Raw genomic sequence first — 16320 nt, forward strand, 5'->3', positions numbered from 1 at the left:
TGTTTCCACCTAGCTAATGGATAGAAAGTGCTGTTTCTACGGTGTCTGATATTGCCCTATCGTCTCCGCAGACAGAGAATTTCCTGAAGCACAAGATCCGCAGCCGTCCGGAGCGCTCGGAGCTGGTCCGCATGCACATCCTGCAAGGTAGCCCCCGTCCACACTGATGGAATGTGATGAGCTCTTTCAGTTGACCGGCCGATTTGGACGCGACGGTTTGTAAAATGCGGGATTAACGGCCTCACTCTGCGAGAGGAGTGTGGTTGTTTTTTTAGGACCGGGCACTGAGAGGTCAACCGGGCTCAGCAGCCATCATGCTGAGTGCCAATTGGACAAATCTGAGCCATTCCACAAGCCTCACTGTTTTATTCCCTTATGAGATGATTTAAGAGCATTCTAGAGTGTAAATTAAATGGAGAAATTGATAAGGTGACCTGTTGTTATTGAACGGAGACCACTGAAAATTGGAATGGGGGCATAAACTACAGGAGTAAATGTTTTTGAAGCCCATAAATTGTACATTTGTACTTTCTGCGATGAGTATTACATGTCAACAGTAGTACATCTTCAAGTGTTCCAAGATTTTTATATCTCGCAACAGCTCCACCAAAAGCCGATAGAACTGAAACTCTCCTTCGTAGTATTACAGTAACGTGTTGAGCCGTGTGGTTTTGATGAGCCGCTTGACGGGAGGTAAGTGAAATTGAGAAACGTGAGTGAATCAGCGGCGAGCGCAGTTTATTGCGCAGAATGGCGAGTGCTGAGACGGTTGTGGCCGTGTGTCACAGAGACCCTGGCGGAGCCCTCTCTCCAGGCCACGCAGCTCAAGCTGAAGAGGGCGCGCCTGGCCGATGACCTCAACGAGAAGATCGCCCAGCGGCCGGGACCCATGGAGCTGGTGGAGAAGAACATCCTGCCCGTGGACTCCAGTGTGAAGGAGGCCATCATTGGTAATGGAGCTCGCCGCAGCGCCAGGCTCGCCCTGCCCCGCCCACTTCACGCACACGCCCGTACGTGGAAAGCAGTTCACGGTTGATAAGCTGCGCTCTGCCTTGTCCCCCGTGTTGATCCCGCAGAGGGTCAGGTGAACTTCCCCCAGGCACTGGACGTGTACACGTTCGACGAGGACAGCAGCGATGCCTTCTCCCCTGAGCAGCCGGCCAGCCAGGAATCCCAAAACTCAGTTGCGTCCCCTGGAGAGGTCAAAGTGGCAGAGGCCTCCTCCCCACTGCCCAACTCCACCCTGCAGGTACGTTTGCTCAACCCTCCTAAGCCTCCTCCTCCTCACTCCTGCTGCTCCCTGGCCTGCCCAGTGCAAATGATATCTTGTCCATCATGGACTTGTCTTTCTTTCATAAAAGTCCTTCAGTTAACCTGCATTAGACCGTGAAAGGAGAACTTCACTTTCCATTTTCTGTTTCTTATCTCTATTCCTAGGTATGAGAAGGCATTCTTGGTTTACGTTCATGCTTTGTTTTCTCGGGGTATTTAATTGTGCTTTAGGTATTTTCTGCTGATGTTCTTCTCAGCCATTGTGTGCGAAACCGATGAATAAGCTGCACATGCCATGCCGTGTAGCTCATCTGTCTGTCTCTGTTCTTATCGCAGTACTACCCTCTGATCTCCCCACCCACACAAGAGTTCCTCAAGCCTGTGTCCACCAATGAGCAGCCCATTAGTCGCCAGCCGGTCCCCTCTCTGCCAATCACCACCACTGCACCTACAAAGCCCGGGCCAACCCTCGTGAAGGTTTGTCATAGGATGCGGTGACCGTCATGTCCTTTAATGGCTGTGTTGAACTAAGCTGTCTGTGGATGTGTAAGAGTCTTAAAAAGAAAAACTATCCATCGTCACCTGTACAGAAATTGGAACCATTCAGACAGATTAAAAGGTTCAGACTCAAAATAGAGATTTCAGATTTGTAATTGTAGAGTGTCCAAGGTTTTTATCCCTTGTTTTAATACAGTGGTGACCCTGGCACAGGAGGATAAACACTCACAGGGTCACACACAGGATTCACTAATTACTCACGCGTCTCTTTGCAAATAGGAAGGCAAAATGTATTGTTCACAGTGACTGTTTTTATGTGGTAGATGTTCTTCTGCTGTGACTGAAAGCAGAAGTATTTGCAGTATAATCAAGGATAAATTAAATCCTTTTTCTGGCCACAGTCCAGCTATATCTCAAACTGGCCATTTTGTACTAAGGTCAGCATGTCTCTTGCTTAAATTAAATTAAACTCACTCTTATCAGCTCTTAACTGTTCAGACACTGCCGTCGCTGACTTTAGAGACATCATTGGCTATTGTACAGGGTACAGGGTATGTTCTCCTCCAGTTTTGGTCATGTAGTTTTTTCGACAGAGTCAGGATGACCGTTATTCTGCAGGTGTCCTGTCCGATAAGACAGTGAGACGCACTGAAACCTGCCCCTGAGCATATCATGTGACTCAGCTGTAGCGGGGTGTATTATTTCTCCAAAGGGTCACCTAACCACTTTGCATACTTTAACATGTTATACAATAGATGAATAAAATGTATGTGTTTATTTGACATACATTGTTGTGGTTTTTGTTCCTGATTATAAACTGATGAGAATAATCATTTGTATTTAGTGTGTTTATCATTGTCGTTGTGGCAGAGACCAGAGGCTGCTGCGGTCTTGGTTGCTGTAGTGTGTAGGGTGCATATTGCTGATCCCGGTGCCTGCAGGATAGGGTCTGACATTTTCGCGGCTGCTCAGATGAGTTGCTCAGTGTCCGCCTCCACTTGGGCTGTAAAGTTCAGACGGCTTTAGAGTAATTATCTGTGCACCGGCCGTTATTGTTTCGCGCGTATCCTGTGACTTTACGCTCGTGAACAATAAGGGTCACTTCCCTTTGCGGGCTGTACCGGTTTCCACTTCCCTTATTGTGGCGCGGGCGTGTAGTCCCCATCCAACCTGTTCAGCGCTAACAACCCGGCCTCGGCCTGTTCTGGCGCATCCTCTGTTGTTCAGCCTGACTGTGTTTAATGCGTGGTGGCCGGGGGGGGGATTCCCTGGCTCACGCCGTGTGCTCACCCGTCTCCCGGCTCTCCCCACCGCAGCAGAGCCAGCCCAAGCAGCCCGGCGACAAGAGCCGCGGCAAGAAGGGCAAAGAGGCCAAGCCCCGCGTGAAGAAGCTGAAGTACCACCAGTACATCCCCCCGGACCAGAAGCAGGAGCCCAGCGAGGCGCCCATGGACTCCTCCTACGCCCGTCTCCTGCAGCAACAGCAGCTCTTCCTGCAGCTGCAGATCCTCAGCCAGCAGCAGCAGCAACACTACAACTACCAGGCCATCCTGCCCGCCCCGCTCAAGTACGTCCTGAGCTCTGCGGCCGAGCGCTGGCGCGGCGTGCGTTCAAGCCTGCCCGTACTCACGCGGTCGAAAAACATATACTATAAACATTTATTACACCTTCTGAAAAGGCCGCAAGGTACTTTCCACTAACAGATCCTGTTAAGTAACGTTAATTAACTGCAGGATGTCGCTGAGGTTAGTCCCGGCTTCCTGTTCCATTACGGCTGTTGTTTGTGTGGGATTTGTTTAACACAGGCTGTTATTCTTCAGCCTGTATTGTTCCCTTCTGAGATTGTTTATTGTGCATGAAGCCGGTGGAGGAAGTTGCTCCCTCGTGATATTAACAGAGTTTCCTCTTCCCCCACAAGGCCGATGGCTGAGGGGCAGAGCAGCCCTGCCAACAACACGCTGCCCACCTCCATTGTGGTGTCGCTTCCTACAGCTGCCCCCGTGCGCCCCAACAACACGCTGACCAACCGCAAACCCGGGCCTCTGCCCGCCAACCTGGAGGAAATGAAGGTGCGAAGACCTGCGATAGCAGCCGTTATCTGAGAGATAGCCAAATACAAATAAGTGCAGCAATGATAAAGAGTGAAGATAATACCTGGAAGCATTTTGGAAACAGTGTTCTGGTCAATGGTCAGACAATAAAGGGGGAGTTGAAAGGGAGGGGAAGTCAAAGTGTTAGTGTTGGCGTTAAATGTTGTCGCTAACTCTTTGGCCCCAGGTGGCAGAGCTAAAGTTGGAGCTGAAACTACGAAGCCTTCCTGTGTCCGGGACCAAGACGGACCTCATCGAGCGACTGAGGCCTTACCAGGAGGTCTCCAATGGAACAGCGCCCCCTGCTGGCACCGCCCTGCCTTCTGTCGCCATGGAGGTGGCGGCCTCCCCGACACTCCAGCAGCTCTCGAGCGTCCAGCAGGCGGCGCCGGAGAGCATGAGCTCCACTCCCCCCGTGTCGCCCGTGCCCTCCGACCCCTCCAGCATGGCCTCGGAGGAGGCGGGGCCGCCGGACGGCCCCCGGCTGGGCCCCGGGGCCTCGCCTCGCAAGCTGGTCCCTGAGGAGAAGGACCGGCGGCTCCACGAGAAGGAGCGGCAGATCGAGGAGCTGATGCGCAAGCTGGAGCAGGAGCAGCGGCTGGTTGAGGCGCTGAAGATGCAGCTGGAGGTGGAGAAGAGGAGCCAGCAGGGAGGCGCGCCCCCCTCGCCCGCCGCCCCCACCCCCGTCAAGGAGGAGAGCAGGGTGTCCTCCAGCTGCTCGGCTGTCTGGGCCCTGCAGGGCCCGGTGAAGCAGGAGGAGGCCCAGGCCCACGCCCCGCTGGCCCCCACCGCCAACCTGCCCCAGTTCTTCATCAGCCCCCAGCAGGTCCCCCAGACCCTGCTCACCACCCAGCCCGGCACCCAGATACTGCTGCCCGTCTCCCTGCCCGGCAACTCCACCACCATCCAGCTGCCCAGCGCTGCGGTCAGCCTGCAGGTACCACTGTCTGGCCTGAGTCATACTGAGTCTGTGCCACAGAAGCACCCCATTCTCCACAGTTAAAGTGTAGGGTAACGTTATCGAGCATTAAGTAGCATTATGTCATCTTCATGACTCCAGCGTTAAACCCTGATGGCAATGTCCATCACAGCCTATGACATACAGTGCAGTCCATAAGCATTTGAACAGTGACACGTTTGTTTTTGTTTTGGATCTGTGCTCCTGCACATTGAATTTGAAATCAATTATGACTATTAAGTGCAGAATTTTAGCCTTAATTTTACATCCAAATTGGGTGAACAGTATAGGAATTGTAGCCTTTTTTATTCATAGTCCCCCCAATTTTAGGGGATCAAAAGTCATTTGACAATTGGCTGCTCAAATGTTTCTTAGACAGGTGTGGTAAGTTTCATTGTTAGTTCTTGCATAAAATTTCAAGAGGGCCAGGTTGCAGTTGGGGAAAACGTACATTAAGTTCTGGAACAGACTGTTATGGACAGATGAGATAAAGATCACCCTGTACCAGAGTGATGGAAAGAATGAATCAGGCTAAAAGGAACAGCTCATGATCCAAAGCATACCACCTCATCTGTCAAACATGGTGGAGGTATGTGGCTTGGGCATGTATGGCTGCTACTGGAATTGGCTCACTTTTGTTCCTTGATGATGTCACTGCTGAAGGCAGCAGGATGAATGCTGAAGTATGCAGAAATAACTTTTCTGCTAGATCCATGAAAATGCATCAAAACGGATTGGGCGACACTTCATCATGCAGCTGGACAATGATCCAAAGGCAGCCAAAAGTAACCAAGGAGTTTTGAGCCAAAACGTTGTATATTCTTGACTAGCCAAGTCAGTCAATCCAGTTGAGCATGCATTTAATTTGCTGAAGACCAGACTGAAGGCAAATAGCCCCCTAAAAACGCAGGACCTCAAGAGGGCTGCAGTACAGGCCTGTTAGAGCTTCACCAGGGAAGATAACCAGCATCTGGTGATGTCTATGGGTCATATATGTCAGACAGTCATTGATTGCAAAGGATTTGCAATGAAATATTGAATACAAATGACTTAATTCAATTTTGTGTTAATCTGTCCAATTACTTTTGGTCCTCAAAAATTGTGGGTACTATGTATGAAAAGGGCTGTAATTCTTGCACAGTTCACCCAATATGGATGTAAAAAAAAAAAAAAAAAAATCTCAAGGTGAAGGTGAAACTGCACTTTAGCCACAAAGTGAGTGTTTTATTTCTACTGTTAATTTTCTCAAGTACAGAGCAAAAACAACTAAAATAAATGTTTCATTGTCCAAATACTTACAGACTGCACTGTGTCGCTGTAATATCCATGAAGGAACAATGAGCAGATTTGCCTGAACTCAGTGGGCCGGCAGTTATTGAGATGAAATGAGCTTTTAATTACTGTCCCTGTTCCAGCCACATATGCAGCACTGATGGGCTTACTCTAAGCCTGCATGAGAACAACAAGCACTCCACGATGGATGGATTGGCTTTTAAAATTAGTTTCTGCTTCCTCTCATTGTTGAAAAGTAGGCAGAAAATGTGAAGACTCATAATCCCAAAATGTTCAGAATGCTTTCACCCGGCATTCCAACCCAACTCTTTTTGAATGACTTGTTGCACTGGATTGTATAACAGTGGTTTCCTGCAGGGGTGTATGTTCAGTTCATCAAGTTTCCATCAAGCAAAAATGTTGGCGATACCGCACAGAAATGCCTTCAGTACTTCACCTTTCCCTCAAATTTCTTGATTAGCATATGGAAAACTGTTGTCTCCTCTTCACCTCTAACTGCCCAATTACACTGACCAATCAGGTCCCAAAGACCATCAAAATTAGTCTCTCTATTTACCTACGCTTATACTCAGCTTTCATAATGCAGCAGAGCATCACTTCCAGATGCGGTAGATGCAATTTAAAACTAAGCTGACAGAAAAGGCCCAGTTTAGTGGCAGTTTAATTATGCCCTGTAGTGTGTCTAACTGACGTGCTGTTTCCATCCATGCAGAAGCAGCCAGCCCTCCAGACTGCAGTGTCTCCTCAGGCCCAGAGCCTGATCCAGACCCCGGTTACCCAGCAGCCCCAGAAAGCAGAGACCCCCGCACCCCAGGAGTTCCCCACACAGAACCACCACATGGCCAAGGTGAGCCACACTGCACCTTTTATACAGGGACCTAAAGTATGTACAGGACTGTAGCCCAAATAGTTACAGTAAACACACCATTCGAGCACTGAAACGTATACTGCAGTTCTTTGAGAGTCTTCAGAGACTCGTGAATGTGTCTGAATGCTTTGCTGCTTTGGTACATTTCTAGCTGCTACTAAAATCTAGCTAATTATCATGGGATAGCATACACATGGACAGATGGACACAGAAACAGCTGGCGTTTATATTGGCTGATTACCAATATATGAAACAAATATTTTTTCCATTAATCAGCTTGGTGACCTTCTGCATCGTGATTCGGTTTCAAAAAACCGGCGGCGCAATTTCACACCTTGTGTGTCTATGAAGTTGGGTTGACAGCCGCTCCTGTCAATAAAGAGAGGATTAACCCTTCCAGATTAATTTCAAGCTCATAGCAGGCAAGCTACGGCTTGAATTGTCGAGCCACAGTTGAAATGATGCATACTTTTGTAATGATATGAATGATAGTCACCCCTCAAGCACATCCACAGAACTTAAGAAGTAGAGGTCCAGTAGAGGTCCAGTGGTTCTTACAGTAATAGGCATGGTTGTATTCAAATATAGATAACACATTCCTGGTAATTACTTGTAATCATTATAGATGATCTAGTACTCCTTGCCCTTTTAAAGTTCGATTAAAATTTTTAGCTGGGAATGCAATGAGGTGGCAGTCAATTTTGCAAGAGAGACCTTTGCTTTAAACAGAAAATAGCATTAACATTTCAAAAACTTATCTTGGCACTTCTGGAGTTCATTATTGTGGCTGCAAGGAAGAGAAATGACCTTAAATCTCTGCTCCGTCCAAACTGTGCTCTGAGCCAGGGAACAACCGAGACGTCTTCTCGCTCGTCATTAACGGGATTTTGTGCAACAAACGCTTCGGCTAAGGAGCGGGGGGCTGCTTATTTCCAAGCTGCCTGCTCTCATTTGCGGGAATAAAGGCAGTGAGAGTAAATCACTGTGCGGGGCTCTGATCAAAGGCGACGATGAGTCTTTTATCTTAAAGCCTCGGGGTCAGCCAGCTGGTGGAGTAGGGAGGTTCATCAACTTGATGGAGAAGGCCCGCCGATTTCAGCGCCTTTCTCAAACCAGCCGAGCAGCCCTCCCTGGTTTAGCAGCGCACCCATTGGCAGGGTCAGTTAGCGGTGCGGTTGCCCGGGTAACGGCGCCTTGGCGGTGCGGTTGAGCCTGGGTGCGGGCGGTATGAGAGATTCCCCCGCTAATCGCATTAGAAGCAGGCCGGGCTGAAGCCTTTGCTCAGCACCTGTTGCAGGAGCCGGGCGAGAGCGATGAGTGGACCGTGCTCTTACTGACAGCCCTGCATGACTGCGGCATGCCAGGCACCCGCTGCAGCCGGCCGCCGCCAAAAACAACTCCTCTCACCACGCTTATCTGACCCGCACCACCGCCGCCTCCACAGCCAGGCTCGCCCGCAATATTACTTATTACAATAAATAATATTTTGGCCGCAGCTTGTGACCATGATGCGTGTAATCCTTCGCAGACCTTCACCGTGTGCACCACGCCCGGTTCCGGGTTCCAGTACAGTCCCGGACAGAACCAGGTGGGGGCCGAGATCCCCCAGTGTTTCCTGAGCAGCTCTCCGGAAAGCAGGCCCCCTCCCCGGGCCTCACCCATCCATTCCATTCCCAACGGGCCCAAGAACAAGGTACAGAGCGTCACTTTGCAAAGGAATCAGGCCTGGGCCAAATATGTACATAATTGTTTTGGATTCAAATGCTTTTTTTACTGAGCTTGTCTGATATATTGGAACCTATGAAATACGCTCAAAAAGTGCCGATCCCACCTTTTGGTCCTCTTGGTTGGCTCAATTGTACCAGACAATCAACCACAGAAAAGTATTTGAATCCAAAACAATTGCGTATTTGACCCAGGCCTGAAAGGAATACCAGCATAATTCATTATCCGTATCATTCTTCTTTTGTGATTTGTTCGTAGTGAAAGTATAAAGTTAAACATGTCAGTGAAGTGAAGTGTTGGTCTGTTCTTAAGAATCTCTTTCTCCTCCAGCCCCCCTCCCCCTCACAGTCCACCTTCATTATCCCGCCCTCCACCTTCACTAGCCACGCCCCCAAGAGCAAAGACCCGCCCCGCTATGAAGAGGCCGTCAAACAGACCCGCAGCCTGCAGACCCCCGCCCTCACACAGGTGAGTGTGTGTTGCCTCATGTGCTTGCTGTTTGGAGGTTCAGGCCTGGTGTTTGTCCTTCGGTTACTCTGTAAAGGATCTTTGTGGCAGTCTTCTGGAAAAAGCACTACACTAATAAAATTGAATTGAATAGTGACTGGGGAAACATGAGCACAGACATTGCAGCCGAAAGACACCTGCACTTGCTGGAGTGCTCATCTCTTCTACTTATGATGTCCTCTGACTCGCTTACTCCTGTCTGTTCCTCCACAGGTTCCCACAGCAACCAGCCAGCAGATGGACGACCTGTTTGACATACTAATCGAGAGCGGAGGTGAGGAAGGCTGGAGTTTGGTGTTAGTGCTGAAGTTAGTGCTGGAGTTTGGTGTTAGTGCTGAAGTTAGTGCTGAAGTTTGGTGTTAGTGCTGGTGTTAGTGCTGAAGTTTGGTGTTAGTGCTGGTGTTAGTGCTGAAGTTTGGTGTTAGTGCTGAAGTTAGTGCTGAAGTTTGGTGTTAGTGCTGGAGTTTGGTGTTAGGGCTGGAGGTTGGTGTTTGTGCTTTAGTTTGGTGTTTGTGCTGAAGTTTGGTGTTAGTGCTGACTTGGTGCTTCAATGATACAGTGCACAGGCACCATTTACACTTTAATGTGCTGAATATGATTCATCAAATACATTTTTTCAAGAATATTTTTAGCCCTATGCCCAATATAAGACCCCACTACAGAACACAGAGCAGTAAACGATTCACCTTCACTAAGCGGAGGTGAAATAAATTAATAATTCACAAGTTTCCAGGTCCTGTTGTTATTTTTAAATGGGTACATTACTCATTCTTTGTTTGGCTACATGGTACTTCTTTCATAATGGCAGTAAACAGGCTGCAAACAGGCTGCTTAAATTGAGAGAGCCTGTGTGTACCAGCGCCAGTCCCTACCAACATGGCTGCCTCAGTAATTACAGTTGGTCATCACGTAATGCATGTTGTTGACCTTACAATGACTGGTGGTCCCTATGAGACTTGGAACTGGTTATCTGCAAGTTGAGAATTGTTGGAAGCACTGGCCTATCATCACATCACTGAAGCAGAATAGAGTCTGGGAGGGTGTGAAATTGACACCAGCCACCAGGCAAATGTAGGGAAAATTTTGATTGTGGCTGGTAAGATTTTCTACTTTAGCCGCCATTTTGGCAGGTAACCAACCAGGTTGTGTTATATTGTAAGAGGTAATGTGGCTGATAGAATATTTAGAATGGCTGGTGATGGCTGGCCAGTGGGTGTAAAATGTAATTTCATGCCCTCAGATATAGAATTCTGCATTGAGAATAGCATTATTTATTATTATGCTCATATAACCGTCAATATTGTGTTTGTTTCTTGCAGAGATCCCCCCCTTCATACGGCAGGACACGCCGTCCTTGGCTAAGACTCTCCCCGTGACGGCTTGCATCACCACCCTGCCCGTGAACACAGTGCTGTCGCGGCCCCCTCCCCAGGTGCAGGTGGGGCCCCCGCCCTCCCTGGCCCTGGACCCGGCCCCCAGCCTGGCCACCCTGGCCTCCGACAACCAGCTGGAGGCCTTCCTGGAGGGCACGCTGTCGGGCGGGGGTGAGCCGCGGACGCTGGGGCTAATGGAGGAGCTTCAGAGCCAGCTCCTGGACCACCCCCACTCCCCCATGGACACGTCGGAGCTGGGCTTCGTCCCCCCGCCGGCCCCCTCCACCTTCGACCTGCACGACGGCGCGCTGGACAACATGGAGTGGCTGGACCTCACCATGCCCGGCCCGGCCGGAACGCTCACCCCGCTGGGAATCTCCACGGACTTCCTGGACGGACACGACCTGCAGCTGCACTGGGACTGAGGGTGCGGGAGCCAGGAGGGCGGGCGGTCTCTGGCACCAGGAGGCCCCCCGCGCTCTTACCCATGAGCCCCTCCCCTGGCCGGGCCTGGGTGAGGGGCGGGCTGTAGACACGAAGCCCCCACCTGGGGGCGGGTTATAAAGAGGAAGCCCCCAGTAAGGGGGCGGGCGGTAGACAGGAAGCTCCCTAGCGGCTGACCCAGGGGAGGATAAGTGCAGGCCTGCAGTGGGACAAGGTCTGTCCCGTCCTGTCCTGAAGGTCCACTCCCCAGGGCTGTCCCATCAAAGGGGGGCATATCCCCTCCCCGGAGGTCCCAGTGGATGTGGAACAGGAGCGTGAGCAGGGCTGGGAACAGTACGTGGTGGAGCGTTGGGTTCCTGCTCCCGCCTTTCCCCCCCGAGGGGTCCTGGTCAGCCCTAATCGTTCAGATGGATCTCTGCTCTTCACGGGGCCCGAGGCGGCGGCTGTACTTCTCCTCTGCGCTCTCCACCGGTGCCAAACAGAACTGGGCAGGCTATCAAACAGATGGGATCTCTCCATCTCCCCCATCTCTTCATTTCTGGCCCAGACCGAATGCTACCGCCTCCTCTTAAGCCTTGGGACACCGGCCCCTCCCCACCCCTTTCTTTCCAGTCTACCAGTAACTGCTAACTGGGACATACGGGACTGATATTAGCCGAAACAGGGTGTTTTTAAACACAACACTAACTGTCCTTAAGAGACTTGGTGCTGGTTACTGTAATTGGCTTCACAACAGTGCAGCGCTCTGCCGAGTCTGCAGAGGTGTCGTTCAGCAGCTGTTCACATCGCTCCGGCGGCTGTGTGAACCGTCGCTGGGCTGTGACAGGGTTGACGAGTGGCTGTTGTTTTTAGCTCCGCAAAATGGCTTCCCTCTGATTGCGGCAGGTTTGTTTCCGAACATACCTCAATCAACACAGCAGACATTACGGCTCTGAGCTCGCTAGTTTACCTCCTGCCTTTTGTTATTCATTGGCAGGAAACTGGTCAAAGGGGAGCCGTTGCCAATGCTTAGCGCTCCAGAATAACAGCAGGGGAGGATAGGTGGTGGCCGGGGGACTCGGACGTTGAAACGGTCGGCACATATTCTTTTCCTCGTCTCTTATCTCGGCAGCAAATTATGTTCATGCTGTTTTTTTTGTATCCATTCAAACTCCAGGATTCTACAACAAGGGAAGGCAGGCGATTTATTCCACAACTTTACAAAAACATTTTTGTGTCAACTGTGCCCTCATTATATGTAACAAGGGAATTTGTCCTTATTTAGTTTTCTCACGCGATGTGAAAGGCAGGGAGTGCACACCTGTCTCTATTGTTGCAACGAGAGCTCCTGAGATCAGTGCGGGGACTCACATCTGCTTTAAGGGTCAGGAAACGCTCGCTTCAGCTGGTCAACATAAGAATCTTTTTTAACGGAGAGGCTTCTTTTAATTGTAGTTCATTCTTTTTATCTACCATCTGTCTTTTTTTTTCCGAAGAATTGAAACCTCTGGCATCTATGCAGAGGCCTTTGTAAATGTTGTGTAAATTATTATGGAGGCAGTTCTTTTTAATGGGGCTGTTTTTAACGTAGGAGTTGAACTGCTGTACAGTCATGCTGGAGTTTAGCTGGATTAATGCCCAGCAGGGATATGATAAGCAGTCGAAGGTCACATATTCAGTAATGATTGGCATGCTGTGGTTAATTGTGTGTGTGTCTGAGTGTGTCTGAGTGTGTCTGAGTGTGTGTTTGTGTGTGTGTGTGTGTGTGTATGTGAGAGAGAGAGAGAGAGAGAGAGAGAGAGAGAGAGAATGTGTCTGTATGTCTGTTGAGCTCTAGTCTGTGTGTGTGTGAGTGAGTATGTGTCTGTGTTTGTCTGTGTATGTCTAGTGAGCACTTGTGTGTGTGTGTCTGTGTGTATGTCTAGTGGGTGCTAGTGTATGTGTGTGTGTGTGTGTGTGTGTGTGTGTATGTCTGTGTGTGTGTGTGTGTGTGTGTGTGTGAGTGAGTGAGTATGTGTCTGTGTATATCTAGTGAGCGCTAGTGTATGTCTTCGTAGAGGGGATGGGTAAACCAGATATCACTATCAGTCTGGATCTGATTCCTTTACTGGAATGGATATCAAATAGGGCTACCAACAAGTGCATGTAACTCATATAAGGCGTGTGTACCATATCTTCCTGTGTATATACAACTCTGCAAAGTTTTCCTTTCAAAACTTTACATATTATCAATGGAGCACAACGCACAACGAATGAATTGGGCACTAAAGATCATACTGCAATACTTGCTGAATGCTGGCACCTCTGTCATTGATAGCAGTCTCACTGGTGCCATCCACATTGGCTGCACACTAAACGCACAGAATCCTGCTTCACCGTTGCACATCAGTGACAGGGAGCCCCAGTCTGAGGCTGTATCCCTGCTGAGCACTTCATGCGGTCCGGTACCTTGTTCCAGACTGCCTTGCGTGCTGTCTGCTCAGCCACATGTGGTTATTCAGTCGTCAGGCACGTGCCTTTAGGGGAATTTGGAAGTATTTGGATAGATATTGATCGAAATTTGAATGAGTCAGCCTTCAGGTTACAGACGCTAGGCAGTTTTTCAGGTTTTGGTTTGGAACCATATACAAAGAGAGACAAAGATCAATTTGAGGTTCTTTAGGAATTCCAGTTGGGTACTGCACTGCAGTGGTATTCTCTGTTAATGAGTGATGACATGTATCACTTTGACAGAATGCCTAGGAACAATACTGTATTGTGAAATCTTCTATGTCAGTCCGTAACTGTAGCCAAGAAATTCCAATTTGGGGGTTTCTGTCGCTTTTGGAGTTTTGCACTGGTAATATGATGTCATCAACCAAACAAAGGTTTCATTAGTGATTTACTTGAGAGCATTCATGTGGTCATTCACGGTTCAAAACTTCCATACTTTGGAAAGTATGACGCTTTAAATTGGAAGCATGAAGTATCTGCTGGTCAAAATGTCTGTGAATTGGACCCTTATCTTGGGTTCACATTTTTTTTCTTCCTGAAAATCTTTGTGATTCTGTTGGTAGTTTTTAGTGGGTTTTTCGGGGGGGGGGGGAAACTGAGCAGAAACTCAGTTTTAGATAATGAAGTTAAAAAATTAGGAGTGGATGCAAGTATTGGGGACAGGGACAGCTATCCATCTGTACCTTTAATGATCAAAGGTCTCCATGAAAGCTTTGGTGGTATATTGTTTATCCCTCGTTGCTGTGACTTCAGCAAGGCCAATGACTCGAACATGGCTGGAGAGCAGCTGTCATACATGTCCAGTCATAGAAAGGAAAGCTGCAAAACCACAGGCTTATCCCACTTCTGTACCTGTGTGTGAGTATAGGAGCCTCTGAGCTCCGGATATCACAAAACCGATATGCACACAACACTAATGACCACTTCATACTGACCTGCAATAGCGGTGCCCACCACTGGCTGCTTAACTTCTTTCAACCAAATGTAATACAGAAGGAGACCATGTAGTTGCTTGGTCAGGACTGTACAGACTTAGAGAGGTATTGTAGAGAGGTATCTCCATCTAGTGGTTGCCTGTAGCACTTTGGAATTCAGTGTTGAGCGTTTTTCTTTATTACTGGCACACCTACACTTGCATCTAAATAGAACATGGCTCTACAGTAACTCTGAAACCAGTTTTAAGAAGAGGAAAAACAGGTGTCTGCTTTTATGCTTTAACTAAGACTAGGTAGTGCTTAACCGCTCAGCCACTTCTGTAGATGGCTGTTTGTGCTGGGCTTGGTCATGCCCTGCCACTGACTGCGGTTGTGCGCTCTCTGCACTTTGACCAGGTCACACCCTTCCCTCTCCTGTCTGCAGCCGGTTAGGGTGTGTGGGAACGATGCCAAATAGATAGTATTGTTATATCGGCAAGACGTCGCGTCACAAGAAACCAAAATCACTTGCATTTGTGCGGTGCTCAGTTATAGCTCTCCTGCGCCTCTAGTGGCGAGGATGTGTATTTGTAGTAATGGCGGTTTTGTGAAGAGAGGAAGGAGAAGGCTGCTCGTGGCCATGATGGAGCCGCGGTCCAGCCAAAGTGCCAGAGGTCCGTGGGCACGTGGGGTCTGGCCATGTGGAAGAGCAGGGCACTGAGAGCATCACTTCTGCAGTCAGTGCCCTGACATGTTGCCAAAGAGGGCTGTAAACTACTGAATGCCCTTTTAGTACTTTTACACAAGCAATCATTTTGTTTAAAAAAAACGACATATGTGTAATGGGATTTATTGTTATTTCACCGGGACAGTGAAGATGTACATAGTCTTTTTAAATGTGTGAACCACTTGGCACTCTAAGTAAGCCAACAACAAATGTGGGAAGATAGTCTAATGCATCCTGTTTCTGCCACACCATGTTGGAAACCCAAAATGGCTGTTCTTGTACCAGACAGTGTCTCATACCATAGCCATTTTAAGCATTTTTTCTGGCTTTGGAGAATGTAAGCACTTAATGACAAAACGGTTTCTACTGCAGATGTAAATGTGGGTATAATTGGGCTCTGTCTCACTTCTTTTGCCTCTGCTCTGTTTGTTTCCATTAAGAACCATTCATTTCTGTTCTGTAGAAATTGTTGCTATCCGGTCGTTCGCTGTGTTTTTAAGGGTCTACCACTGCTTTACTCATTCATCACAGAAACACACGGATGGAAAGCAGATTCCTCTTGGAAGAAACGATGCAGGCTTGGGAACCCAAGGCAGCTCTTCTGCCTTCACACCCAACTCACCCCACCCCACCCTTTACAGAGACTGTCCCCTTCATTGTTCGTATGCCATATGTTTTGCACATTGTGTACATATTTATATAGATGTAATGCATATTTTTATACATGTGTAGCGCATCCATGAGCTCTATTTTGTAAATAGTTGAAATGGATACACTGTAAGGTGTATATATCTGCCTTTTGTGTTAATAAAATTGGTGATGTACTGTGTGTTTGTGTGTAGAATCTGGTTAATGCCCCAGTCTTTCACTTTTCAGTGATACAGTAATGTATCATAATTCAGTTTTATTGCAAGAAAAGAAAACCCATTTGAGTCAACTCAAATGAAGACCCGTCCATAATAAATACAAATTCTGTATTAAGTGAAATATTGGAGATGGAGAGAGAGAAGATGAAGAACTTGCAGAGAAGCTGGATTTGGAACTTAACCAGATGTTCGTCTATGAGGCAGGTTTATGTAAGGATGGTCAGGCCCATTAAAACAATGGGCCAGGATCGCAAACGCTACAGTATTAGGCTGGTTGGCGTGTGCACAAAGTGTGTCACTTACCGACCTACAA

General features: G+C 48.6%; 1 protein-coding gene across 4 annotated transcripts in view; it reads left to right on the forward strand.

Annotated features, from left to right (window-relative positions):
* mrtfba (myocardin related transcription factor Ba) overlaps nucleotides 1–15970 on the forward strand; it is a 58887-nt gene extending 42917 nt beyond the window's left edge. For 2 of the 4 annotated variants that reach the window (XM_061230630.1, XM_061230633.1), the window contains 12 exons: nucleotides 72–147; nucleotides 789–947; nucleotides 1065–1249; nucleotides 1609–1749; nucleotides 3087–3337; nucleotides 3689–3839; nucleotides 4048–4797; nucleotides 6824–6958; nucleotides 8508–8672; nucleotides 9035–9172; nucleotides 9425–9485; nucleotides 10531–15970. In XM_061230630.1, coding sequence (XP_061086614.1) covers nucleotides 72–147; nucleotides 789–947; nucleotides 1065–1249; nucleotides 1609–1749; nucleotides 3087–3337; nucleotides 3689–3839; nucleotides 4048–4797; nucleotides 6824–6958; nucleotides 8508–8672; nucleotides 9035–9172; nucleotides 9425–9485; nucleotides 10531–11009 — 2691 coding nt within the window. In that variant the 3' untranslated portion in view covers nucleotides 11010–15970. Of the gene's footprint in view, nucleotides 1–71; nucleotides 148–788; nucleotides 951–1064; nucleotides 1250–1608; nucleotides 1750–3086; nucleotides 3338–3688; nucleotides 3840–4047; nucleotides 4798–6823; nucleotides 6959–8507; nucleotides 8673–9034; nucleotides 9173–9424; nucleotides 9486–10530 lie in introns of all 4 variants that reach the window. The other 2 variants (XM_061230632.1, XM_061230631.1) reach the window with 2 other exon arrangements.
* Nucleotides 15971–16320: the final 350 nt, after the last annotated feature.

The sequence above is a fragment of the Conger conger genome, chromosome 2, assembly GCF_963514075.1.
Source record: "Conger conger chromosome 2, fConCon1.1, whole genome shotgun sequence".
NCBI classification, from domain to species: Eukaryota; Metazoa; Chordata; class Actinopteri; order Anguilliformes; family Congridae; genus Conger; species Conger conger.